This window comes from Notamacropus eugenii, chromosome 2, assembly GCF_028372415.1.
Source record: "Notamacropus eugenii isolate mMacEug1 chromosome 2, mMacEug1.pri_v2, whole genome shotgun sequence".
NCBI classification, from domain to species: Eukaryota; Metazoa; Chordata; class Mammalia; order Diprotodontia; family Macropodidae; genus Notamacropus; species Notamacropus eugenii.
The window spans coordinates 294,341,645-294,369,047 of record NC_092873.1 but is presented as its reverse complement, the minus strand read 5'-3'; the positions used below and the strand labels follow the sequence as shown (position 1 = coordinate 294,369,047).

The 27,403-nt window shown below is 40.5% G+C and overlaps 1 protein-coding gene across 2 annotated transcripts in view; it reads left to right on the top strand.

Annotated features, from left to right (window-relative positions):
• The window catches only part of TSPAN2 (tetraspanin 2), a 62,627-nt gene extending 35,879 nt beyond the window's left edge, over window positions 1-26,748 (top strand). For both annotated transcript variants that reach the window (XM_072644446.1, XM_072644445.1), the window contains exons 3-8: window positions 9,823-9,920; window positions 11,833-11,907; window positions 16,400-16,492; window positions 18,388-18,459; window positions 18,959-19,042; window positions 25,324-26,748. In XM_072644446.1, coding sequence (XP_072500547.1) covers window positions 9,823-9,920; window positions 11,833-11,907; window positions 16,400-16,492; window positions 18,388-18,459; window positions 18,959-19,042; window positions 25,324-25,389 — 488 coding nt within the window. In that variant the 3' untranslated portion in view covers window positions 25,390-26,748. The remainder of the gene's footprint in view (window positions 1-9,822; window positions 9,921-11,832; window positions 11,908-16,399; window positions 16,493-18,387; window positions 18,460-18,958; window positions 19,043-25,323) is intronic.
• Window positions 26,749-27,403: the final 655 nt, after the last annotated feature.

Genomic DNA, 27,403 nt, shown 5'->3' with positions numbered 1-27,403 from the left:
AAAATAATGATAATATTTCAAATAGGAGATGTAATTATCTTTTAGCAACAAAATGAAAAGTGCATTGAGATGCCACTTAAGGACTCTGAGGCAATTTGAGGTTTTAAAATATCAAGGATAGAATGTTGAGAAATCACTGGGTGCTGTAGGACCAGGAGACTGCTGGTCCTTCCAAATAAAACATTTTTCAGAACACTATTCCAAAGCAATGCAGTCAATTAGTCCGTTAAAATCTCATTGTCATATGGTGAAAATAGTTGAGCTTGGTTGGGTTCAAGTAGCTATTGTAGGAAATATACCAGTCATAGATATTGTAGGAAAAATATCAGAGCTTCCTGGGCTCAATTGTTGACATGAAATCAAGAGGTTATTTGACTTTCTTTCTGTCTCTTACTAAGTGAATCTCTTGATTATGTAAGGGGGACAAGAAATTGAAGTCACTTCATGTGATTTCTCTTCAGCCCCTTCATCCATCCCCCAAAATTTCTCAGTATCTGGTTGATAATTCTGACCTTCCTTTCTAGTCTAAGCTTAGGCCCAACCATCCTACCTGTCCCCTTAGGCCCATGACTTCCTAATTCCTCCAGGGCTTTGTTCAAGATGTCCTCCCCTCCATCTTTAGTGTCTGTCTCTCTGTCTCGCTCTCTCTCTCCTTCTCTCTCCTGTCACTGTCCCTTCTTCTCTCTATCTCTCCACCTCTCTTTCCCTCTTTCTTTCTCCCCATCTCACACTCCTTTTTGTCTGCCTTCCACTCTATTTCCCTTTCCTTCTCTTCCTCCACTTCTACTTCCCACTTGCCTAGAAATATGTTCAAGTGTTCCTCATCCTTAAAAAAAGCCTTCAATAGATCTTCTATCATTTTCAATTACCATTCTATCTTTCTCCTCTTCTTCACTTCTGTAGTTGAAAAATGCCATCTTTACTTCATATGTCCAGAAGGATGCCTTACTTAAATTTGGCCCCTCGCACAGCACTGTGCTTATAGTAGGTACTTAATAAGCATTCATTGAATGAGTGAATATGTATAAATATAGACACACATGCACATATACACACACATGTATGTATAATACACATATATACACATGTATATACGTACACATGTATATATACATACACACACTATATAATACACATATATGTCTATATGCACACATATACACATACACATATGTATTCATAATACACATACACATGTATATGTGCACACATGTATATATGCACACATATATACATACTATAATACACATACACACGTATATATACACATACACACATACACACACGTGTGTGTGTGTGTGTGTGTGTGTGTGTATACCTAGAATTCAGTGATGTTTCTCTGGGATCACCCATTATTGCTTTTCTCACTGCATCAATCAATCATCTCTCTAGTGTTCCTTTCCTAAGATACCAAGATGCCAGACAGATATTTAACTTCAGTGTCCAGTGAAGGATTGAAGGATTAGAGGTTTCTAAGAAACCACTGTGAAAGAAGATTCAACATGAAATACACTGTAAGGAAGAATAAGGTTGGCAAAATTGAGCAGTGGTTGGTGGAAGGCAGCTATTCAGATACTGGTTCCTGCTTATTGCATCTCCTCTGCAGGGTCCCACATTGTCTGTGTGTCTCTATTTAAGTCCCAAAGGCAGCATTATGAATCTCCAGAGGGCCTTGAACCATACTGGGGAAAAATTACATCTTTATTTCAGTATAATTGGTTTCCTTTGTAATACTCTATATTTTCTCTTAGACACTTAAAAATATTTTTCTTAGAAGGAATCCATAGATTTTGCCACACTGCCAAAGGGGTTCATGCACCCCCAAAAAAACATTGAAGAGCTTTTACAGGGCTAGTTGCTAACCTCGGGAAGGGAGCTTTTGGTAGTCTGGGAGCAGGGACAGGTTGAGGGACTGGCAACAGGAATGATTCAGGACATTTATTACTTCCCAGGCATTCTGTCCTTTTTTTTCTCTTGTCAATGGACTTAGCAATTTCTCCAAGAAAGTTGCCTAAGCTCCTCCTAACTTCTTTGGGGCTGCTCTTCTCCTAAGAGTCCTAGGACGAGTAAGTACAGAATGACCCCATCAGCCCTCGAGAAGCTATAAAGAAAGATCCCATGCTTTAGGAGATGAAGTCATGTCTGCACCTGGAGGATATTAGCAGTATTTCTCCGTGAAGGGATTGCCCACACAAACAGGAACAGCTCGGCAGGCCCAGAGCACAAGGCCCAAAGCTGACGCCCCTTGGGTTGAATCTAGAAAGCTACAGCCAGCCTTTGATGGTCACTGGAAGTGTTTCAAGAGAGATTCCTGGTGGTATACCCCAAAGAGGGAAAAGTGGTTGCTCATTCTTCTAAAGGTCCTGACTCATTCTGGCCACTTCTTTTCAAAGCTAAAATATCATCATAATGATGATTATTAATACAGCAATACATTATCCAGCATCATTAGGGAATGGTCTGTTCCACATAAGTGAATTTCCCAGATTCATGAAGTTTATCTCTTTAGCTAGGCAGTGCAGTGGTTAGAGTACTAGGTCTAGGGTCAGAGAGACTCATCCTCTTGAAGTCAAATCCAGCCTTAGACACTTCCTAGCTGTATGGGAAAGTCATCTAATGCTGTTTGCCTCAGTTTCCCCATCTGTAAAATGAGCTGGAGAAGGAAATGGCAAACCACTGCAGTATTTTTGCCAAGAAAACCCCAAAGGGGATCAATGAAGAGTTAGACATGACTGAAAAAACAATTGAAAACACGCACACACACGCACTCACGCACACATGCACTACTTTTCAGGCAAAATGGCCTACTTGGGTTTTTATCTTTGTTCCCCTCCTTCCCCAGGGCTGTCTTCCTAGGAGTTCTCCTTCCTCATCTCTGCATCTTAGAATTCCTCCCTTCAAGGCTTAGTTGAAGAGCTACCTTTCCTGATTCCCCCAGTAGGTGGTTTTCCTCCTACCCCCCAAAAAAATTACTTACAAATTACGTACAAAAAATTACCACTTTGTAGGTAATTTGTATTTACTCATATGTGCGTATGAGGCAACTAGCTGGCACTGTGAATAGAGCTCTGGACGTGGAGTGAGGAAGATCTGAGTTCAAATTCAGCCTCTGATGCTCTATAACTGTCAGATCCTAGGCAAGTCATTTAACTTTTCTCAGCTTCAGTGTCTTCACCTGTAACGTGGAGGTGATGATAAAACTTGTCTCCCAGGATTGTGAGCATAAAATGAAATAATCCTTATAAAGTGCTTTTCAAACCTTAAAGTGCTATATTAATGCCAGCTATCATCATTATATTAACATCATTATTATTGGTCATTCTCCCCAGTAGGGTGACAGCTGAATATGGACAAAGTGGATAGAGCACTAGGTTTGAAGTCAGGAAAACCTGAGTTCAAATCTGGTGTCAGACATTTACTAGCTGTTTGACTCTGGGAAAGTCACTTAACTTTGTTTGACTCAGTTTCCTCATCTGTAAAATGAGCTGGAGTAGGAAATGGCAAATCACTCCAGTATCTTTGCCAAGAATCACCCAAAAAAGGGGTCATGAAAAGTCAGAAATTACTAAAAAAAAAAAATAATAATAATAACAACAATTAAAGAACAAGCAAAAACCTCTGTAGGTGCTAATTGAAGAATGTATCATTCTAAGAATGATTCCTGAACATTTAGAAGAAGAAACAGTGATCACTAAAAGCCAGCATGGGTTGACCATGGATGGGTCATTCCAGATAAACTCTTATTTTGACAAGGTTACTAAACTGGTAGGTGAAGGGGGATGCTGTTCATATCATTTGCCTAGATTCTTGGAAAGCATTTAATGAAATCTTGCTATTGTTATGGTCTGTGCTCTAGGTGGATGGGATGTGAGCTGGCTAATAGTACACCTAATTGACTTCATGGTTAAATGGCTGACTCCAAAGGGTAATATTGATGTTAGCAATGAAATACCCTAGGGATCTGTATTGTTTAACATTTCTCTAAGGGACTTAGATGGAGAATAGATGGCAAGCTTATCAAATCTATAAATAACTCAGAGCTGGAAGGGATTGCTAGCATTTTGGTTGGCAGAGTCTGGCTATGAAAAATATGTTGGCCTGATTCTAATGGAATGGAATTTAATTGAGAATTTATCGTACATTTAATGAGAAGTCCAAAGCTTAGATTTAAAAATTTCTGTGATCCAATCAGATTATTGTTCTGCAGTTTCTGATGGTCTCATTTTGCTTTAGACAAAAACATATTTATTTGCTTTTTTTCACACTAGGTCTCCCTATATCACTAGGGCTGGAAGTACACTCACAACTGAGCTCAGTATTGGGCCAGTTTGCACCTTTTTAGGCAGCCTAGTGGCCTTCTCTGCTCCTTGGGGACTCACCAGAATATATCAGTGTTGGACTTCTCCCAAGTTCAAACCTTGTCAATAGCTTTGGTAAGCAGTCCTCTATCTGCCACTGGAAGCATTTGACGTAGCTACATGCCAGGGAGTCTACATAAGGTAGCTGGAAGAGATGAGGTCCCTGCTAGCTTTACAATTCTTCATCTCCAAGATTTAAACCAAGCCCTGGCTATCAGCAAGTCCCAGGCAAGAGCTATTAAGAGCTAGGCTCTTGACATGCCAGCTTAGCTGAAGGCAGCAAAATTCTGTAAGGAAAGAGATTGATATCTTATAGTTGCCATCATCTAGGTTAAAAAAAAAAATAGATCATTGGACTAGGATTTAAGTGATCTCTGAATTTCTAGCAGGTGATCTAACCGCAGTTAAGTGGACTCTGAGTGGACCTCAGTTTTCCCACCAATAAAATGAACGTAATAGGTCCCTCCCTGTCCTCAGCATTATTATGAGAACCAAAAAAACCCAGTAAATGTCAGAGTGATCTATCTCTCAGCTCCATGCATTCTCTCTGGCTGTTTCATTCCTGGAATGTTCTCCCTCCTCCATGCTAACTACTGACCTCCCTGGCTTCTTTTAAGTCCCAACTAAAATCCTGCTTTCTACGGAAAGTCTTCCCCAGCTTCTCTCGATTCTAGTACCTTTGCGTGTTAATTATCTCCTATTTATCTTGTATATAACTTGCTTTGCATATATTTGAGCCTGTTTCTTCATCTGTAAAAGGAGAGATCTCAAAGGTCTTTGCTAGTTTTTAAAATATTCTTTTAAATTTATTATTTATTTATTTTGAATATTCTTTTTAAATTTAAAATTCCAATTTCTCTTCCTCCTTGCCACTCCTCCCCAACTCACTGAGAAGGCAAGCAATATGATAGCAATTATACATATAAAATCATGCAAAACATTTCCATATTAGCCATTTTTTTTAAAAAGCAAGAAAAATAAAGTGAGAAAATTATATTCCAATTGCATTCAGAGTTCATCCATTCTTTCTCTGAAAGTAAATAGCATTTTTTCATCATGAGTCCTTTGGAATTGTCTTGGATCATTGCATTGATCAGAGTAGCCAAGTCTTTCACAGTCCATCATCTTTACAATATTGCTGTTACTGTGTACAATGCTCTCCTGGTTCTTCTCATGTTACTTTGCATCAGTTCATATAGGTTTTAACATGCTTTTCTGAAACTACCCCTACTCATCATTTCCCATAGTACAATACTGCAGCCATCACAATCATATGCCACAAGTTGTTCAGCTAGTTCCCAGTTGATGAGCATCCCTTTGATATCCAATTCTTTGCCTCCATAAAAAGAGCTGCTATAAATATTTTTGGTATATATAGATCTTTCTCCTTTTTCTTTTATCTCTTTGGGATGCAGACCAGTAGTGGTATTTCTGGACCAAAGGGTATGCACAGTTCTATAGCCCTTTGGGTCTAGTTCCAAATTATTCTCCAGAATGGTTGGGTCAATTCATTAGTCCATCAAGAGTTCATTAGTGTACTTCTTCTTCCTTTGTGCTCTCTAACATTTGCCATTTCTGATAAGTGTGAGGTAGTAACTCAGAATTGTTTTAATTTGCTTTTCTCTAATCAATAATGATTTGGAACGTTTTTTCATATAATTGTAGGTAACTTGAGGTAGCTAGGTGGCTCAGTGGATAGAACAGTGGGATTGGAGTCAGGAAGACCTGAGTTCAAATTTAGCCTCAGACCTTACTAGCTGTGTAACTCTGGGCAAATCACTTAACCTCTAATCCAGGAAGGAATCTAAGAGGAAATGGCAAACCACTCCTGTATGTTTGCCAAGAAAACCCCAGGGACAGCACTGGTGTGCTGTGATCCTTGGGGTCATGAAGAGTTAGACACAACTGAACAACATGGAGAGCTTTGCTTTTTTCTACTGAAAACTGCTTGTTTAGATCCTTTGAGTATTTATCAATTGGGGAATGCCTCTTATTTTTTAAAAACCAGACTCAGTTCTATCCTTGCCTTTTCTAAACTCCATAATCCTATGATCCCATCTCCCACCCCTCAGCCAGGTTCCTACTACACCCGAATACTTGGGAAAGAGGTTGTGGTAGCTTCAGGATGACTCATGCAATTGAAATGTACAGACTTAAGAGGAAACCTAAGTTATGATGGGAATTCTGAGAAGTGGGTGGAGGGGCTACTCCGCCTCCACACTGGGTTATTACATCTAGGGATCAGAAAGGGAAATAACAAGTTTGATCTCACCATTATCCCAATAGAGAGCTCTGCTTGCTACAGTAGGCCAGCGATTTGTTTGTTTTCCTTCTCCATGGCAGCACCTCATTACTGAGTAGCTACTATGTGCCTAGCTGTGTGCTATGGAGAACACAGCATAGCATAAGGTAGAGTCTGAGCCATCAGGAAGCTAATAATATCATTAGAAAGCAATCATGGTGCAACAAAAAGAGCACTGGACTGAGTCTAAGTTTACAGCACCAGCCGCATGACGTGGGGCAAATTAATTAATTTTTGTGTACCTTTATTTTTCCATCTATAAAAAGCATTCTATCTCCAGTCTCCATGCGTTTATACACTGTTACCCATGCCTAGAGTAGGATCCCTCCTTGTCTCTACCTCTGAGAATCCTGAACTCCCTTCAAAACTCATCTCTGCCACTACCTCCTACATTCTCCTTTCCTGCTCCATACTTCTTTCCCTCTCAAAATTACTTTGGGCATTTACTTTCTATACTTAGGGTGTCCAAAAAATATAGGATGCAAGGTTTTCCAAAAGTCTGAGTGAAACTTTAACAGCTGAAAACTTAAGCCATTAACATTTAAAGCTGCACTTAGACTTTTGAGACACCTGGCATCTGCTATTTACTTGTGCATGTATTTAATAATTTCTTGCCAAAAGAATGTAAACACCCTTAAGGCAGGGATTGGAATGCATCTTTGTCCTTTTATCTCCAATGCCTACCACATTGCCTGGCACATAAGTAGTCATTTAATAAATATTTACTGATTGATGGATTACCCGCCTCCATGCAGTGAGAATCAGTGGAGATGTACACACAAAAATGCCTTGAAAAGCTGAAAGTGCTGCATAGGCATAATAACTAGCATTTTTATATAGCACCTACTATGTTCCAGACACTGTGCTAAGTGCTTTACAAATATTATCCCAATTGATCCTCATAACAATTCTGTAAGGTAGGTGCCATTGTTATCCCCATTTCACAATTGAGGAAACTGAGGCAAATGGAGGTTAAGTGACTTGCTCAAGAGCATACAGCTCACAAATATTTGAGATCAGGTTTGAACTCAGGTCTTCCTGACTCCAGGCCCAGCACTGCATCCACTGTAGCATGCAGCTGTCTCATATAAAATAAGCCATCATATTTTAGAGGAAGGATTGGGTGGGTTTCGTAGGACTAGGATAAGCCACAGAATAGGACTTAGGAGCAGGACTACTTTCCTGGCTGGGTTGAGGGCAACAATGCTGGTGACAGTCACTTCCTTTGAGTAGCCTTGCCTTCCTCTTTGATAAAATGAACGTACTTATACTGGGTGACCTTTGAAGTCCTTTCCAGTTCTAACACTATATGATTCTTTGATCACAAGGTATTCTTACTTTCCTCTTTTTAATCATAAACCTACTTCTAAGTAGCTGGGTGGTGCAGTAGAGAGAGTGCTGGGTCTGAAGTTCAAATCCAGCCTCAGACATTTACTAGCTGAATGACCCTGGACAAGTCACTTTACCTCTGTCTGCCTCATATTTTCTCAACTATAAAATAGGGATAATAATAGTACCTACTTCACAGGATTAGGGTTGTTGGGAGGATCAAATAAAACAGTATTTATAAAGTACGTAGCACACTGTCTCACATCTATGCGTATTAAGCACCTATAAACAGTAAATGCCTTTTTCCTTCCTTCATCCTGCCCTCTCTCTTTCTCCTCCTTCTGTCTCACTCCTGTTTTTGTGGGGTTTCACCAGTCTATCAATTGTTCTTAATGCCCAGCTGCTTTTCCTTCATGCCATCTCCAAAGATGGAAGCAACATAGTATCATAGTTGAACTAGTGAAATCACTACCTTTGGAGTCAAAGGACCTGGATTCAAATCCAGTCTTGATGCCTTATCTATGGAACATTAGGCAAATCATTGAGTCTCCCTTATCTCCTTTCCTTATCCCTAATCTCTTTTCATGTGTAAAATGTGGGGTTTGGACTAGATAGATTCTTAGGACTCCTTCAAAATCTAGATCCATGAGCCCATGATCCAGTGGTCCCCTCCAACTCCTAAGTGCTATGCGGTTTTTTAAGTTTTTTTTAAGTTCAGCTGGGCAAGGTGGTACACACCCATAGTCCCTACTGTTGAGAATACTAAATGTTGGGGGTGTAAGCTCAGTTCCATGTGGACAGTCTCAGGCGGGTAAAGGTGAGGACTTCTAAACCTTAGAGTTCTCATGAGGCCCCCCAGGGAACAGCAGGGAATTGAGGTGTGAGACCGAGCTATCTCGTGCATTTCCGCCTCTTCCCCGTGGGGAAACGTGCTGGGAGAGAGCATCCCCACCCTCGAGATTGGCCCGGATCTGAGCACACCTATTGTTGTCTAACAGGCACAGTATTCAGGTGCAAACTATGCGGCAGGAGAGCTTAAGTAGGATCAGGAAAGCCTGAAGGTGCTCTTAGCGCTGAGGGGCCCTTAGAGGACAGAAGGCTCCTCTTCCTTCTCTCCTCTCTTCGCTCTTCCCTCTCCCCTCTCTCCCCCTCTTCCATTCTCCCATTCTCCCATTCTCCCACTTCCAATCTCTTACTGTAAGATCTTTGCCTCCTTGGGAGATTTCTCTCTCTCCTAAGGAAGAGTTCCCCCTGCACATGTAACCAAGACCCTGAATAAAGCCTAACCCTTGTTCGACTCTGGAAAGTCTCTTCTCTCATACGTTTATCCAGTTTGGCCAGCCGAAGACCTGCGATAGGTAAGGTAAGACTCGGGTAGCCCTCAGGCCTCTAGGCCTGGCAACTAAAACTGAAGTTTCCTTGAGCTCTGTAATTCTGAGCTGCAGGAGGACAGAAAGTCAATTGAGTATCTACCATAAGTCCAGTCTTGATGTGGTAAGCCCTGCAGGACCAGGAGGTCACCAGACTGACTAAGGAGCAGCAAACCAGTCCAGGTCAGAAATGAAGCAGGTCAAAGCTTCTGTACCTATCATCAGTGGGATCAGGCCCACAAGTAGAGAGGTAAGGGGATTAGGGGGATGCACTCTCAAAACATACACACATACAGGCACACACACCCCACACACACACATACACACACACACACTAAACCAAATTAGCTGGAAAAACAATGCTGATAACCAATGGTCTGAGAATCAGACTCTTCTTCTTCATCATACTTAAAATCACTTTAGCCTTCTTTTGCTGAAGCCTCCGCTTTCGTTTCTCTGGTAGGCCTATATGTGCTTGTTGGAGCTGGTGCCCTGATGATGACCGTGGGATTCTTTGGCTGCTGTGGAGCTGTGCGAGAGTCTCAGTGTCTGCTTGGATCAGTAAGTTGAGGAATTCTGCCCTAGCTCTATCATGGAGATCATATATCCTCTCTGGAGCTTGGATTCTCCCTTTGTGGCTGTACTTTCTCATTTAATAAGGATGATATGAAATTAAATGAGATCATATGATCAGGCATGGCAGCACAAGTCTGTAATCCCTGCTACCAAGGAAGGCTGAAACTGGTGAATTTTTTGAGTTCAAGAGTTCTGAGTTATACTAAGACTAGAGCTGATCAGATGTTTGCACTAATTGTAGCACTGGTATGCTCAGCCTCTGGGCCACCAGGCTACCTAAGGAGGGACAACTTGACCCAGGCTGGAAAAATGGAGTAGGGAAATTCCTCTGCACTGATCAGCATTGAGATCAGGTCCATGAGTAGCCATCATACTACTAGCCTGGATGAGATGGGGAGACTAAGGCTCAATCAACTAATTGGTCAAATAATAGATTTGAAAGTAGGAGAAAGAATTCCCCACAAAATCTATGGAATTACAATTGTTGTTCCTTAAAGACAGTATTTGATGGTATATGAGATATCCCATAAATGACAGCCTCATAGCTGGAGCACAATTATTATTCATAAGAACAATGAGCTTATAAAATCACCAGCTTGGCCAGATATCCCTCCTGAGGTCTCTTTTAGTGAGCAGCCTCCTTTTTAAACCAACATCAAACGATTTCAGGAAGTGTGCATCAGGATCCAGATCTGCCTGTGGCAGGGACGGGAGGAAGAGGAGAGAAAATTTTCTGTATTGCTCCACGGGGAGTCAGAGGCAGTAGTCATTATTGGAAAACAGTGCGCTGCTGATGGAGTCTTTTGTAGGGTTTTTAGCCATTTTTTCTCCTTCAGATTTCTGGTTGTCAGAAATGACATCTGATTCACAGTTTGCATTCTTCTTTCTCTCCCACATTCTATTTAATAATGACAGCACATCTACCCAATCCTAGTGGGGTAGATCTGTGCTGATATCTGATGATTAAACCCCTACTATGTGGCAGGCACTGTACTTGGGTGCTAGGGGTACAAGACAAAAATGAAGTGGCCTCTACTCTCAAAGAGCTTATATTCTACTAGGAGGTTACAACATGTTCATGGATAAGTACATACAGGATATATTAATACACCTCCCCAATGCAGGGTGGTGGGGCAGACTCTAAGAATTAAAGGAATCAGAAATTGTCTGAAGATGAATTCATTCATCATTAAGTACTAGGTACCATATGCACAGGGCTAGCTATTAGAGAAAACAGAGATCAAGAAATCATGGTTTCTACCATCAAGAAGTTTGCTATCAAAAATGTTAGCTGTATGGGGTGGGTAGAAGCATTATATGAGATGTACACAGAGAGCTATGACAAAATAGAATACAATAATACTAAGGTGAGTGTGAAGGGCTAAAAGCTCAGAGGAGAGGACAATCACTTTCATCTGGGAATCAGGGAACATTTCACAGAGCATGTAATATTTGATCTGGGACTTGGGATGTAGGGTGGGGGTGGGCATCCACAGGTAAAAGTGAGGGTAGGGAGGATTCCAGGCACAAGAAATAGCGCCTGGGAAGAAGTGATGAGATAGAAGTGTGGGAGCTGTCCAAAGGGTGGCATGTGATCTAGGTTGGCAGAAGCATAGGACCTGAGCTGGAAGAGACAATCAAACATCTCTCTCTTTGGCTTTCCAAGTTTGTATGGGGGAAAACCCAGACAAATCCAAGCAAAAATCTATCCAGAAGACCCTGCTCCCCCAGAATCCAGAGAAAGAAACCCTAATGTCTTACGGAGGGAAATATCTTGTAAATGCTTCCTGCTGAATCAGTCACAACCCTTGTATTTTAAGAATGGAGTTTGAGTAAAAGAAAGTATTACCCAAAAAGTGTTAACCAAACTAATGAGATCACTATTTCCTCTCTGCAGTTTTTCACCTGCCTGCTGGTGATCTTTGCTGCAGAGGTAACCACTGGAGTATTTGCATTTATAGGCAAAGGAATGGTAAGTAACAGTGGCTTGCAGTGTCTGTTTTTTAGCATTTAAAACATTCTTCCCAAAAGCATATGGGTAATATTGCCAACCTCCAAAAAGGAATGGAAAAACCAAGGAACAATCAAATCCGGAAACAGGCAACAGTCAGAGACATCCTCACTCTGGACATGAAGGAGGCATTGGAATTATGGAGAAAGGAGAGAAGCATATGCCCTGATCTCTTGTTTAATAGTCCTTGTTCCTCAAAGGCAAGAATGAGAAGGAGCCCTTCTGGATTCTCATAGAGAAAAATTTGGCCTGACTCTTGTCAGGGATACAGATTTTAAGTTCACCCTGAGCATTATGGGTACTAAAATACATCAGCCAGAGGGCTGTGGAGACTCCAAAGAGGAACTGTTAGGGGGAGTACAGGGGAGGGCAGGAAAAGGGAGAAGGAAGAGAAGAGAGTAAGAGTGACTATGAATTTTGTAAGAAGTTGGGAGATCAAGTGGAATTCATTTCAATTCAACTAGTATTTATTAAGCAATGACTCCATACCAGACACTTGTACTTGTTTCCTGAGTACTAGGGATACATAAACAAAGCCAATCCCATCCTCAAGGAGCTAACCTTTTTCTCAGGGATCCAGAATGCACAAAGACAAATGAATACACAATAACTTGAGCTAGAAGAAAGCATTAACAGCTACAGGGAAGAAGAGGCAGTTCTTGAGCTGAACCTTGGAAGGATCTAAGGATTCAAAGAGATCAGTGTAAAGAGGAAGAACATTCCAGAAAAGAGAAAGCCCAGCTTAGCAGACAAGAGGTGAATGATGATCCAGCAATGGTCATTAAGAAACAGTAGCCATAATGAGTCAGAGACAGCAGGGTCACAGAGTCAAGGGAGGAGAGAAGATCCAGACGGAGAAAACAACAGTGTCAAAAGCTTCAGAGAGGTCAAGTAGAATGTTGTTGTTCAGTCATTTTCAATTGTATCTGATGCTTTATGTCCTCATTTGGGATTTTTTTGGAAAGACACTGGAGTCCTTCTCCAGCTCATTTTACAGATGAGGAACTGAGGCAAACAGGGTTAAGTGATTCACCCAAGGTCTCACAGCTATTCAGTGCTGAGTAAGTGTCTCAAGTACGATAAGGAACCAAGAAAAAGGCAGTTAAGAGATCACTGGTAACTTGGAAGAGAACAGTGTCAGCTGAGGGATAGCATTAGAAGCCAGATTACAAGGTATGTTGATAAGTGAATGGGAAGGATAATAGGCTTACAGATTTAAAACTGGAAGGGACCTGTTAGGTCATCATTTTACAATCAAGGAAACTGAGGCCTAGAGAGATTAAATGACTTGCCCAAGGTCATACAAGATGGCTAGTTAGGTAAGTGGCACAGTCTAGATTTGAACCTACATCCTCTAAATTCAGATATACCAATTTCCTACTACATTCTGCCTCCTGAATGGAGGTGTTGACTGTTGGTGACTCTTTCTAGGACTTCATCTGTGAAAGGAGAAGAGTTGTAGAGCACTAGCCTGAGGGGATGGAAACCTTTATTTGACTTTTCCATCTCCCTCTAAGGATGAGGGACACTTAGACATATTTGTCAGCAGCAGAGAAAGGAGAAAAATGGAAAGGAGGCAGACAGATAAACAGAGACAGAAAGAGAAAGGCAGGTGGAAAAGAGAAAAGGAGAGAGAAGAATTAGAAGAGAGAGAGAATGAGAATGAAGGATCAAGTTCCCAAAAGAAATATAAAAAGATGGGATCAAGGACCCAGGTTGGGTTGGCCTTGGTAAGGAGAAAAGCCATCTCTTCCTCAGGTATTAGAAAAATGAGGAGAAAATAATCAGTGATGTGGAGAAGTAAAGCCCTCTACTGAGAACAGGACTTGAAAAGAGCAGGCAAAATTTGGAATAGTTATGGAAAATATAATAGTTATAGAAGAAAGAATTTTTGTGCATCACTGAGGACTTGAGATCATGTAACAACAATTTGTAGTAGACCATTAAATCCTCATAATTGTTTGACTTTCTTTAGCAGTATTCAGTAGCACATAAGTAAGAGGAGAGAAGACAAATGGTGGAGAAATCTCAGAATGAATTTGAGGTTCAAGTAGTGGTGAGGTGGAGACAAAGAAAAAAGGGATTTCAGTGTAGCAGATACATACTATATTGTTGAATTGGTCGACCATAGAGTCAAGACTGCAAAACACAGAATTGGAGTTCAGAAATGAGGCAAGACTGGGAGAACAGGATGGGATAGAAGGACTGGAAGTCATGATAAGGAGGAAGAATTAGAGTTAGGAGTGAGACAGAATGAGAGATAGAAGAAAAGTGATGAAAAGAATTATAAAAACATAAAATATGCTAAATATCTTCTATACAGCAATTTTTTTAAAGTAGACACTTTTCTAGCCCAGTTTCCTAGGTAAAGGAAGGTAGTCATCAGAAGCCATTTTGAGGTTTCTTTGAGTCTGAGGATCAGGTCAGTTTGAGGATCAGAGGGGAAAGAAACCTTTTCAAGGAAACAAGTTTTATACCGTATTCATGAGTGCAAATATTTTTTCCTTTATTGAGGAGCCCCCCCCCCCCATAAACTGTCAAAAAGGAGAGGAGACCTTTAGGATATTTTGCTATTTTTGACTATTGTAAAATAAAGGCATCTGTCTCAAGGTCCCTCTTCTCCCCTGGTTCCATACTTTAAAAGTCTCATAGTCTTTAACAATCCTCTGTTCCATTGCTCTTGGCTCTGAAGAAGAGTTGGCCATAACCTTGCTAAGGACAACTCCTTTTGCCATGCCTTTCATCATCTCCTCTCCCATCTCCTCCAGAAGCTTGTCACATCAATCATTCCTTCATATTCATCTTCATCTTCTACTTCTCCATTGACTCTTTCCCCACTGCCTTCAAATGTGCTCAGATTTTGCCCATCCTTTAAAAAAACAAACTTCATTCATCCTCCCAAGCTACTTTCCTGTATCTCTTCTTCTTGAAATAACATACCCAAAGCACTGCATAAGTATTGGCTATTACTATTGTATTATTTCACTGACAATCTTCAAAAGAATTATCCATACCCACTTCTGCTACTTCCCCACCACCTACTCACTTCTCAATCTTTTACTCTCTGGTTTGCCCAAGTTACCAAAATTCTCTTTACTGCTAAACCCAATGGCCATTCTCAGTCTTCATTACATTGGATTTTTTGATGCTGTTGACCATCCCTTCCTTTGGATACCCTTCCCTTGTCTTCTGTAATGTTGTTCTCTCATGGTCCCCTTGCCTCCTGTCTGATCACTTCTTAGTCTCCTTTCCTGGAGCATCAACCATCTCTTGCCACCTTAGTGAAGGTGTCCCCTAGGGTTCTATTCTGAAGCCTCTACTCTTCTTTCTATACATGCTTTCTTGGGGATCTCATTGTCTCCCAAGGGCTGGATCATCATCTCCATGTAGGCAGCTCTAATATATGTATTTCTAGCACTAGTCTCTCTCTTGACTCAAATCCCAAATTGACAGGCATTTTCTAAATATAACTCCCCAGATGTGCCATCAGTACCCCAAACTCAATATGGACTTCATTATATCTCACCTCTCACATGCCCCTCTTCCAAAGTATCCTATTTCTGGTGAAGACACCATTATTTTCCCAGTCACCCAGGTTCAGAACCTTAGAGTTAGCCTTATCTCTTCCATCTCTCTCATACTCTCCCTCCCCATATTCAGTCCCTTGCCACATTTTATAAATTCTACCTCCACAACATCTCTCACATCTATCCCCTTCTCTTCACTTGCACAATCACCCCCTGAGCTCAGCTCCTTATCACCTCTCACTATCATAATGATCTTCTAATTGTTTTTATATGCTTCAAATTTTCCATAGTACTAGCCATTCCCTGAACTTGATGCTCCAGGTCCCACACTGTGCATTTGCACAAGATAGTCCTCATTCCCCAAACATATGCTCACCTCACCTCGTTTCCCCTTGTTTTCCTTCAAAGTTTAACTAGATGGTTCGGTACCCTCTTCCTGGAAGCCTTTTCTGATGCCTCCCATTGTGCTCTCTCCTGCCTCCATTTTCCTTTTACTATGCTTGGTTGTCTACACTTGCATCCTTTCAGTACTCTCCTTGTGGGTAGTCTCTCTCTCTCTCTCTCTCTCTCTCTCTCTCTCTCTCTCTCTCTCTCTCTCCCACTCTTGCTCCTGTTCTCATTCTCTCTTTCTCTTTTTCCTGCAGACATAAGTCTCCAGCACTCAATTCAGAACTTACCACTTAGTAGCACTTAATAAATACTTGTTGGATCAAGATATCTTTCAGTTGCCCTGAGTTAATTTACAGACTTCAGAAGCTATATTTTGTCCCCATTAAAACAAAATCTAGCTGACTACATAGAATAGTAGGGTAAAAAAGTCATAAGCCTTTTCTTTTTTTTAGGGGGGAGGGAAGCTGGAAATTGCCCTTGATAAGGAAACAATCAGAAATTTGTCACTCACTATCCCATATCTCTCTTTTCTGTAGGCGATACGAGAAGTTCAGACCATGTATGAAGAAGCATATAATGGTTACCTTAAAGATAAAATGAACAAAACTCTCATCACCTTCCACTCATCGGTAAGTAGTTACATTTATTTTTTCTCTCTTAACTGACATTTCAAAAGATCATCCCTGAACCAGACCTTCCAACATCAACCTGACTTGTGAATGGAGTTAAAAAAATAGCAAGCCAGTAAATAAACTTTGTCATTAATTGAGCGCCCTCTATGTGCAGAATCCTGTCCTATGCACTGGGACATAGAGAATGAGAAAACTAGAGTCAAATCTGTCCCTGCCCTTGGTCTAATGAGGAGCTAAGAAAATACACTCTAAAAAGATCTCAGCCTATAAGCAAGACCCCTACAGCAGTGCAAATGATAAGAGCCCAGAGTTTCCTGAGGGATGCTCTTGTGGAAGTCTGGTGTTACACAAGCATGGAACAGGGTTCCAGGAGAAAATGTCAACACTAGTTAATATCCACCCCCCTCCATTTTTACAATTATTTAAATTATGTGTTAATGATTAACATAATACTAGCATACAGCTTAACATTTTGTAATTCAATCTAAGTAATAGATCTTACATATTATATATAAATGTATGTATAATAATTATATATTTCATTATGTTATATTATAATTAATTTATATTAATATAACTAAACTTGTTAATATAATTAATACTCACACATAATTTAATCTTTTAAATCATTTATAATTTAACCTGTTAAATTATATGCTGATTAATTTAATTATATTCATATATTAGCCTATTTATATGCTATACATAGTCTTGTACAGTCATCACATAAATAGGCTGATATACAAATATAATTAATACTAGCATACAATTTAGAAGATTAAGTTATTTGCTATAAAGATACTTATATGGTCATTTCATTATGAAAATAGACTTAATTTCCTCTATTTTGTTCCAAAATTTTCCCATCCATGTTTTGTCCCCTAGACCAGCATTTGAGTATTCCATCTATATATTTTGAACTCCCAAATGACATGATTGATTTAGGAAATGCCGATGTGGACATGTGAAAACTGAAAGCACCTGGGGCTACAAATTGGAAAATATAGGTTTTAGTCTCCTCTCTGCTGCTGCCTTTTTGTGAGTTGCTTCAGACAACTCACTTCATCTCTCTTTCCTCTCATGACAATGAGGGGATCCATCAAGCTGATGTTTAAGGCCCTTTCAGATTCTGAAATCCTTTAAAAATTTGCTCCTGATAAAGCAAAGTCTAGAGAGTGACAGGTAGTAACTGGCATTAGACAAGGAAGGTTTTAGAGAAGAGATAGATTCCCATTTCTCCATCCAGACTTCAATTTGTTGACCTTCTGGATGTATAGTTCTAGTTACAAATTCTCTGGAATGGTAACTCAGACTGCCCACTGCCCTCAATCGGTATGGAAGCCCCTCTATTTGAATGCTCCAGACAGACCCTCTCAATCCCATCAATAGTCCTTCCTCATTCTCTTTGTCTCCCCACAACGAGACCCAGTGCCTGTCTGTGGTTGGAGCATCAGCCCCTGAGTCTCTAATACCAAGAGTTTGCTGCCACCCTTCCAAATCCGGGCCAGTGAAGGCATTGCTGACACTCACGCATGCTGCACGGGCCAATCAGCGCCATACTCCATCCTGCCCAGAAGGAGCAGTTTTCACATAAAGTAGTCATTGATTTCCTAGACTATTAGGTTCCAAGATGACTTCTGAGAATCCCTTTTTCCCTTTAATGCAGTGAAATGAAGGCTTTGCCTTTCTTGTGGGGTTGACACAACCTGAATTCTAGTAGGTTTTTTATTTGATCCCAATTTTTCTCCTCTTTTTAGACATAATTATTTGAACAGTAGCTCCTGTGCCCATTGCGGGTCTGCTAAGGAGACTCTCTGGTTGTTCTTAAAAATGCCCAAACATCTCTGCTCCTCTCTCCTTTAGCTTAAGCTCTCTTCTTTGAACCCCTATAGTTTCTATGCTGTGGAAAAGAAAGCCCTGATCAGGTCCAATCTACATGCCCAAAGGAACTCCTAGAACACAAAGTAAGTTTTTCTTTGTCTTTCCATCTATTGTTGGTGTAAAGGAAGAAGGAAGTATACATTCAGAACAGGAAAAGAAAGGTTCAGAGCTTAGCTCTGTGGATCTGGGAAGTCACCCGCACTCTTTGTTGTTTCATAAATAAAAGAAATATATCATCCTGAAGAGGGATGAGGGGACATGTTTCCAGTAATGTTGAGAGGCTGTCTGGTGGAGGGGATACAGTGATAGGCTCAGAATTACAAGAATTGCCTTCAAATCCTGCCTCAAATACTTGCTGGCTATGTGTGCCTCTCTCTGGTGACTGTACTTTCTAGGACCAATGAATTAAAAGGGGAACAAAAATTCCTGGTGAATTGGGGTGTGGGGAATAGTTAGACAGAGCTTTACTGTTTATTTTCTGATGTTCTGTGGAAAGGAAAAGGGAGTAAGTCAGGCTAATGAGTCATCAGAAGACACTGAGGAAAAAAAATCCACTGTAATGCTCATTTTCTTTCAAAACAGAACTGTATAGATGAGATTGAGAACGTGATCAGTGCTAAACTCCAACTCATTGGGATTGTCGGGATTGGAATAGCTGGCGTCACGGTGAGAAAAACGTTCTAAACATCTCGTGTTTCTTGAGGAGTGATCCAAACTCCTGCCCCAGATCATTTGACCTATCTAGAGTTCAGTTGGATTATGACTGTATCCCAGGCAAGCTTTCTAAGCAAGGTATTAATGATGAGTCCAGGACAGATTGTCTTGGCTCTTGTTCCTTGGGCTTTTTCAAGAACAATTTAATGTACCAACTCATAGTCTTGTGGTTCTCACCTCCAACTAGACAGCTTGGAGGTACAATGGATAGAATAGGGACTTAGAGTCAGAAGATCTGAGTTCAAATTCTGATTTAAATAATTACTGACTGTGTGAACCTAGACAAGTTCCTTAACCTCTCTGTGTCTCAGTTTCCCCATCTATAAAATGGGAATAATAATAGCACTGATCTCCCAGGACTGTTATGAGGTTCAAATTAGGTAACATATGTAAAGTGCTTTGCAAACCTTAAAGTGCTATATACATGTTTGCTATTATCATCATTAATATCATTAGTAATTAATTATCACAATAATAACTGTAGCCCAATCTTGTATAAGTACATCCACCATCTCTGTAGCTACTCATTTTAGAAATCCAGTGCCAGAACTGAACGGATGCCTTCCAACTCTGTGTCTCTTCTGACTGTCAAGGCAACATCGTATGAGGCTAATCCATCCCACCTGCAATTAAGCTAAGCATACTCCAAGTTCTTAATCTTGATAAAAGCTATAATTCTTTACCCAGGTCTTTGTGGCCTTCCTTGGTGAGTCAGTAAACCTCTGCCTCACAGGATAGAGAGCATAAAGCAAGGGGACCAGTAGGTGAAGCTCCCCTCTGGCAGGATGAGACCATCTTGAAATCCCCCAGCCTCAGCTGTTCTCCATTGTATAGATTCCCAAGAGGAAGGATTGTTTGATTCATTCCATTCAGCTATTTAATGGAATTTCCATCCATCCCATAGATCTCAGGGGAAAGCAACAAGCTGGAGCAGGGGTGGGGAAGCCCTTAACCCACACCTCCACCCACCACCCATTTGGCAGTAATAGATTGGAGAAGGTGTCTTGATCCTCATTTTAAGAAGTGTTTAGAGTTTCCCAAGAATTAAGTTAGAGTCAGAGGCCAGCTGGGGCAGCAAATTACCCAATATCTGCTAGCTATGGTGGATGCCAGGAAGTCAAGCCTCCTCTTCAATCTCTTAAATAGCCTCTATATCCCAGAGCTGTTGTGAGGATCAAATGGGATAATCATTGCCAAGGTTTTTAGCACAATGCCTGGAGCATGGTTAACATCATATAAGCATTAGGTATTGGAACTATTATTATTATTATTATTAAACGTGTAGGCTGGAAATCTCGGGCAGCTAGCAGGCTCAGTGGACAGAGTGCTGGCCCTGGAGTCAGGAGGACCTGAGTTCAAATGCAGCCTCACACACTTACTAGCAGTTTGATCCTGGGCTAGTCACTTAACCTGTTTGCCTCAGTTCCTCATCTGTAAAGTAAGTTGGAGAAGGAAATAGCAAACCACCTCAGCATCTTTGCCAAGAAAAATCCAAATGGGGCCATGGAGAATTGGTCACGGAGAACTGAAATCACTGAGCAGCAACAGGCTGGAAACGTATGTAGTGAGCAAGGCAGCCGACAGATGTCTCCCCAGCCAGTTGTGTAGGAGAGCCCGAAGTCCAGCTGGCCCTGAGCCTTGCAGTTGTCCTCATGCCATCACTCCCTTCCTCTGACTCCTGTTCTCAGGTAATAATATAGCAACTCACATTTATGTGGCCATTCGAGGTTTACAAAACACTTTCCTCACAGTAGCCTAGGAAGTTGTTCCAGTGTTATTAGCCCTGTTTTACAAGTGAGAGGAAACAGATCCAAAATGGTTAAACCCAGGCTCACACAGCTAGCTGGTGTCAGAGAAGAGGGAGCCTATGGGAGGATCATACGTTCAGAACTAGAAGGGACCTTGTAGGTGATCAAGTCCATTATACAGGTGAGGAAACAGTCTAAAGCAAGTTAAGTAACTTGTCCAGGATTGCATCGCTAATAGGTGTCTAAGCCAGGATAAAACTCAGATTTCCATACTCCAGTGCCAACACACTATCTGCTGTGCCCCCTGACTGCCTTGGCATCCAGCTCTGCTAACTCTTCATTCCAGAGCTTTTTTCTTACCACTATATTGTCTGTTCTGGACTCAGTAGTTTGTAGATCCTGACCAGATCTAGGAGCAGGTTGAAAGTTAGGAGGATCAGAGAGTTTGAAGTCATTGCTTTCCCCTTCCCCACCCCACCCCCACCAGAGTTAGAGATAAAGGAAGCATTTGGCATAACTCCTATGGCCTTAGTAGCTGCAGGTAGGAAAGTTCTGCAAAAATCAACCAAAAAGAAAAATACTTCTTCCTTTCCTAGGTACCTCCACTAGCCCAATACCTGCCCCAGGCCCATATTTATCATTATCTAGGTCCTACTCTCTTTGACCTAGATCCCTCAAATTATTCCCTAGCCACCTAGAACTTACTGATGCTCTATTTCTTATACCAGAAATAGATCATTTTTTTCTCTCATCCTGGTCTGAGCAAGTCACGAGGCCTCACTAGACTGCAGTTTGAGTTAGACAATTTCCCAGGTCCCTTCTGAGTCTAACCATCTTTGATTCTGATCCATCCTTATAGAGTCAGACTCTTTGTGCCTTTACGAAGTAAAAGGTAAAACCAGGATACTTCTCCAGTTAAAGAAGGGTAGAGGAGGAGCTCAGTCCTACCAGAGCTCTCTCTTTTCTAGGCATTTTCTTGAGTACGTTTTGCAGACTCTTGTCTTCCCTTTGCAATCTGACCCAAAGTATTATTTCTAATGAGAAGAATTTCTAACTGAGGAAGAGGCTAAGGCCAGCCACCTTGGCAGGTGAGCAGGGAAGATACTTTTAGGCAGGAGCAGTCTTTTGGCTCCTCTTTAATCAGATATGCTAACAACAACCCTGACAATAGTAATGACGATGATAGCATTTATATAGTGTTTTAAGGTTTCATGTCACCAAGGCAATATTCCCAGCACCGGTGGTGACTATGAATATGCCAACATAGTTCTCAGTTGCAAAATATAAAAGACCCTCCATATAGAAGGCAAAAGAAAAACATTTATTTAAACACCAGAAAGCCAAATCCCAGAACTAGAAAGCAAAATCCATCATGGCGACCAAGAAGTTAATAAACATGATCACAGCTGAGGGCAAAGCCATTATCAAACCTCCCCTCCCTCAGCCAGGGTCTTCTTACCATCAATTGTCACAATGTGTCAGATGGCCTGTGTTCTTTCCCCTCTGACCTGACCCCACTCACTCACTTCCTCCTGGTTCTACTCCACCCTTCCTGTTCTACCTCTTCAGCAAGCTCCTCCTACCACATGTGACCCAGGCTTCCAGATCATATGGGCCTACTAATTAATGAGAAAGATCTTTCCATTTTAAATTACTATTACAGGTCTACAAAGCACTTTACAATTATTATTTCCTTTTAGCCTTATAACCACTTCAGGAGTTAGGTACTATTATCATCCCCATTTTACAAATGAGGATAGACAGCAGTTAAGTGACTTTGCTTGGTGTTATATAGCTAATAAATGTTTGAGAACTCTGGTCTTCTTGATTCCAAATCCAGCATTCTAGCCATTCAGTCATCTAGGTAGTGTCTTACTCTGACTATGTCTCCTTGGAAAATAAGGAGTTAAGGATACCATATCACAAGAATTCAGTAAATTTCATTGTGAAATTATAAGGCAACCACTGTACCTAGTAATAGCCTAGAAATGGAGAGACAAGATTCTTCTTACTGTTGCCCTTAGTACTGCAAATATTTGAATCTCCTCTAGCAATAGATGCACTTATAGAGCAATAGATATTTATACAAAAAAAAGGGACCGTGAACACTCAGTATTGTCAATTTCATCTTTGTAATTTTTAAGTTAGAATAAAAATGTGGTGCTTGAGTTGGAATCAGCTTTTAAAACATCATTGAAAAGGTGATGGTTCCTCCTATTTTCAGGATCCCCAGCCCTATGGGACAGCATAGCGTAGGAGGATGAGGACTAACAATGTAAAAGATCTGGTTCACATCCCATCCCAGACTTTTGACTTTGTGACACTGGGCAAGTCATTTAATGTTTTTAAGCCTCAGTTTCCCCATCTGTAAAAGGGGGTTGACCATACTTGTAGTACTTACTTCACTCCAATGTTCTGAGGTTTCATTGTGTTTAACGGGATTTTACTGAGTCAATCTCTAACCTGAGAATGATGAAATGCCAGACCAGAGATAAAGTACCAGTAATCAAGTAGCCATTTAATTAATTAGTTGCTTTATGAGGAATGGATTTTCAAATTGGGAATTCTCCAGATTAGAATTTCACCTTGCTGAAGCAAAGACAGAGATTCTATCCATAAATCACAATAAGAAGGGAGGTGGGAAGATAGATTACAAACAATTGTTTCCAGGACCAGTGGTTTCCCAACAAACTCACAAATGGAAGAAAATACAACAATTCTGGAGTCTTATGGGAGCAATATTGTTCCAGTCCTTGGGGTTGTTACTTGGTGGGTCACAGGACCTACAGTCTTTGATTTGCCTCACTTTCTGTACCCAGGCACCCCGATGCCAGCAGTTGTGAGCCTCTTTAAAGTCTGATTGATCATTTTAAGCTGCATTGTGAGCTCTCTCACAAGAGAGGCAATTTTGAAAAATCTAACCTATTAGTGTATTCATTACACATATCATATTGATTGTTATAAAAATCATAACTCCTTTCACAAATGAGATAATGTGTGGAAAGTTTTTTGAGAACCTTAAGGTTCTATATGAATGTCATTTAGCATCATCATCAATCTTTCCAAAAACCAGTAAACAAAACCATTTCCCTTTAGAACACATGCTGACACTTTTGTAGTTGATTTGTTTTGTTATTGGTTTTTTGGGGGGGGGAGTAGAGGAAGTCTTGAAACCATGGTTTTATCAGTGTAAAGAACTCTTAGTACATAAAATTCTTTTATCAATATAGACCTGTTGCTCATCAATAATTTACAGTTTCAGAGAGCTGTCTTTGAGGCTGAGGAGTTGAGTGACTTGCCCAGAGTCACACTCTGAGTCACACATGAGTCCACACAAGTATGGATCAGAACCAAGGGAGTGCTGATAAATACTTAACAACCAGCTCACTGAAAATCAAATATGCCTGCATGACACACTTTTAAGTTTAATCTGAATTGTCAACATTTTCTCCATCAGTTTCTTAAGTCTAGATAATCAACAAAACAATTTCTCAAGCCCTGACTTGTGGTGTTTGCCCATTTCCAAGGTGTGAATGCTCATACTGAAAATTTAACAATTGTCTCTCAAGGACCAGTATAAATTAGTTTCAGCACACCCCTGGATGAACCCAGTTTTCCTGACTCCACTTCCTGACTCCACATTTTATATTAAATATAATACAGTGAGATGTTATAAAGACCCAAATTTGAGAACTACCTCCCCTAGAAGGTGTTCTTGTGAATGTCACACTTTTCAGAGGCTCAGTTTCTTCATCTGTAAAATGGGGATAATTCCTACCTCAACTACTTCATAAATTGTTGTGAAATTCCTATGAAATGATGTATGTATATATGTATGTGAACATACTTGGAACAGTTCAAAGAATTTTACAAATATAAGCTATTAACTTTATGATACAGAAGAGGAAACCGAGACTCAAAGAGAATGTGTTTCCCACAGAGTCACATGCCTACTAAATGAAGAGAAAGAAGAGGAGGAAGAAAGGAAGAGGGAGGGGGAGGAAAAGAGGGAAGGAAGGTGATAGAGATGGGAGTATGAGGGGGAGAAGAAGGAAGAGTCTTTTGACTCTTGCTTTATAGAACCTCCTTATTTTTATTATTATTATTATTTTATTATTTAATATTATTATTTAATTATTGCCAATTATTTAGGAGGAGGAGGAGAATAGCTACCAGAAACATCAGACTTTAACTCCAGTGCCCATGTCAGTGTCCACTATGTCCAGAATAAAAGTTTTCAACCTGGAGTCTGTGAACTTGATTTTTTTTTAATGTTTGTATTTTTATAGGGCATCTAGATGGGTCAATGGCTAGAGCGCTGGTCCCAGAGTCAGGAGGATCTGAGTTCAAAAGATGAAAGGACCAATCCCTGTACTCACCAGCTGGTCCCAAGTGGACCAGACCTCATTCTTCCCTTTTCTTAGACGTGCAGGCAGTTTGGGGCCATTTTTTTTGTCCATTAACACACTGTTCCTTTTGTTTCAGATCTTTGGTATGATATTCAGCATGGTCCTCTGCTGTGTGATCCGTAATTCAAGAGATGTAATATAAAACTCCACCTGCATGATATCGAAAATCCAGGACTTTATTACTAAATGTCACAAGAGGCATCATCTTACTCAGCTGTTAAAGTGGAATGGCATTAAGGTCTAAAATGATTTGGTTTCCAGTGTACATTTGCACATGTATGTGAGTGTGGTACATAGCCTTCCTGTCCTTGTGTTGTCAGACCCATGTGCAGCTGCACAACATCTGGTATGTGCAAGGCATGCTGAAAGCCCTTCATTAGGGATTCCTGTTTCTCTCTGTGATCACATGGGGAGGTGGGTTAATAGCCAGCTTAAAAAAAAAACAGAAAACCAAAAAGCTTTGATTCACTTTTAGAAGATAATGTTCAAGACAGGGAAAGCAAATGAGCTTCTAAAAGTCAAACACCAGCAGTAAGGGCCCAGGGTTTTCTAGGGAGAGGAGACAGAAATCTGGTGACGATGAGGACCTCACAGAGTCTATGGAATTAATTGGCACCATGGATGTGTAGTCTCATATATGGTCCCAGGAAATGGTGGACCAGAATCTTGGAGCCCAAAGTAGCAGCAAAACTAAAATGAGCGAAGACAGCTTAATTTGAGTGCTGTTCTTTTTAAAAGTGTATGTGTATATTTACACACATGCATATATACATATATACAGATACATGTGTATATACATTGTATGTATGTGTATATAATGCATATGTACAATGTGTGTATATACAATGTAGCTATTCAATATGTTATATACCATGTGTATACACAATGTAGATAGATGTGTAGACATGTGGGTATATATAGACACATATGTATATGCAAGGCATATATACACAATGTGTATATATACACTATATATACATACGACACATGTATAGATATGTATGTGTCTGTATATACAGTATGTACACACATGACCCACCTTTTGAAAACAAATGCCTGCCTCACAGACAGTCCTGTGCGCCTGTAATGCTAAATGTTCTTCAGATTGCAAGATACTTTCCTAGCTCTTTAAGCAAAGATTTTTTGAACTTATGTCAGTAGCACTTTCCAGTCTCTTTTTCTGCCTCCTCTTTGAGCTGCTGCCGCTGCCATGCCTTTGAACAGGCTTTTCTCCCAAGCCCTCCTGTGTGTTTAGGGATATAATAAGAACAGGAAGTTAAAGTCAGCTTATCTGCCCATTGCATGTTATGGGTAAGAGATTTGGTGTTTTATCGGCACTGTACCTTTGAGATACCTCAGGACTTGAGTTTACATATTTTTTCCTAATTATTTTTGTATTCTTTTCTTATTTATTCACTTAGTAAACTCTTCTTCATAGGTCAAGAAATACAAAAGATTTTCCCCTAATTAAAATAAATAAAAATGAAAGATTATAAACTCATATTCTCTCATGAGCTTCCTTGCCCTAGAAATAAGCACCTTCTCCTAATATAGGTGTTTAGAACAGGAACCTGGAAAAGAGACACAAAAGACCATAGCTCCCCTGAGTCAGTCTGTTCGTTGGCATTCGAACCTGAGTTCACAATCAAAATTGCCTGCTTTTTTGGCTGAGTACATTCACCAAATGTAGATTGAAAGAACCAAGGATATTTTTAATATCCTACAAAAATGGAAGGAGAGAAGGGACTTCAGAAAGTATCCAGCTGGCTGGTATGTGCTCATTCAAGCTCGTCAGTCTTGTGCGAGTTCCTTGATGTATTTAGCTGACAAGATTTGCCCTCTTGGAATTCTCATTCCCTATCACAGCCTAGTCGCCCCCATTCACACATGTCTCTGCAACTGACACAAGTGGAATCCACCCCTAAAGTGACCCAGGGTGTGAAGGTGAATTAAGAACCAGACTGGTATGTGTCTAACAGCTGAAGACAGACATCTTTATTTTGACAAAATACATTCATTTGGTAACTGTCTTTGTTCCAAGAGTTGTAGAGTGACAAACCCATTAGAAAAGTCTGACTAACCATTTCTCCTTGGTTTTTTAGTCATCCATGTGCCCAGAGTCAGGAGGGGCTGACCTATAAGACCAATCCACCCTG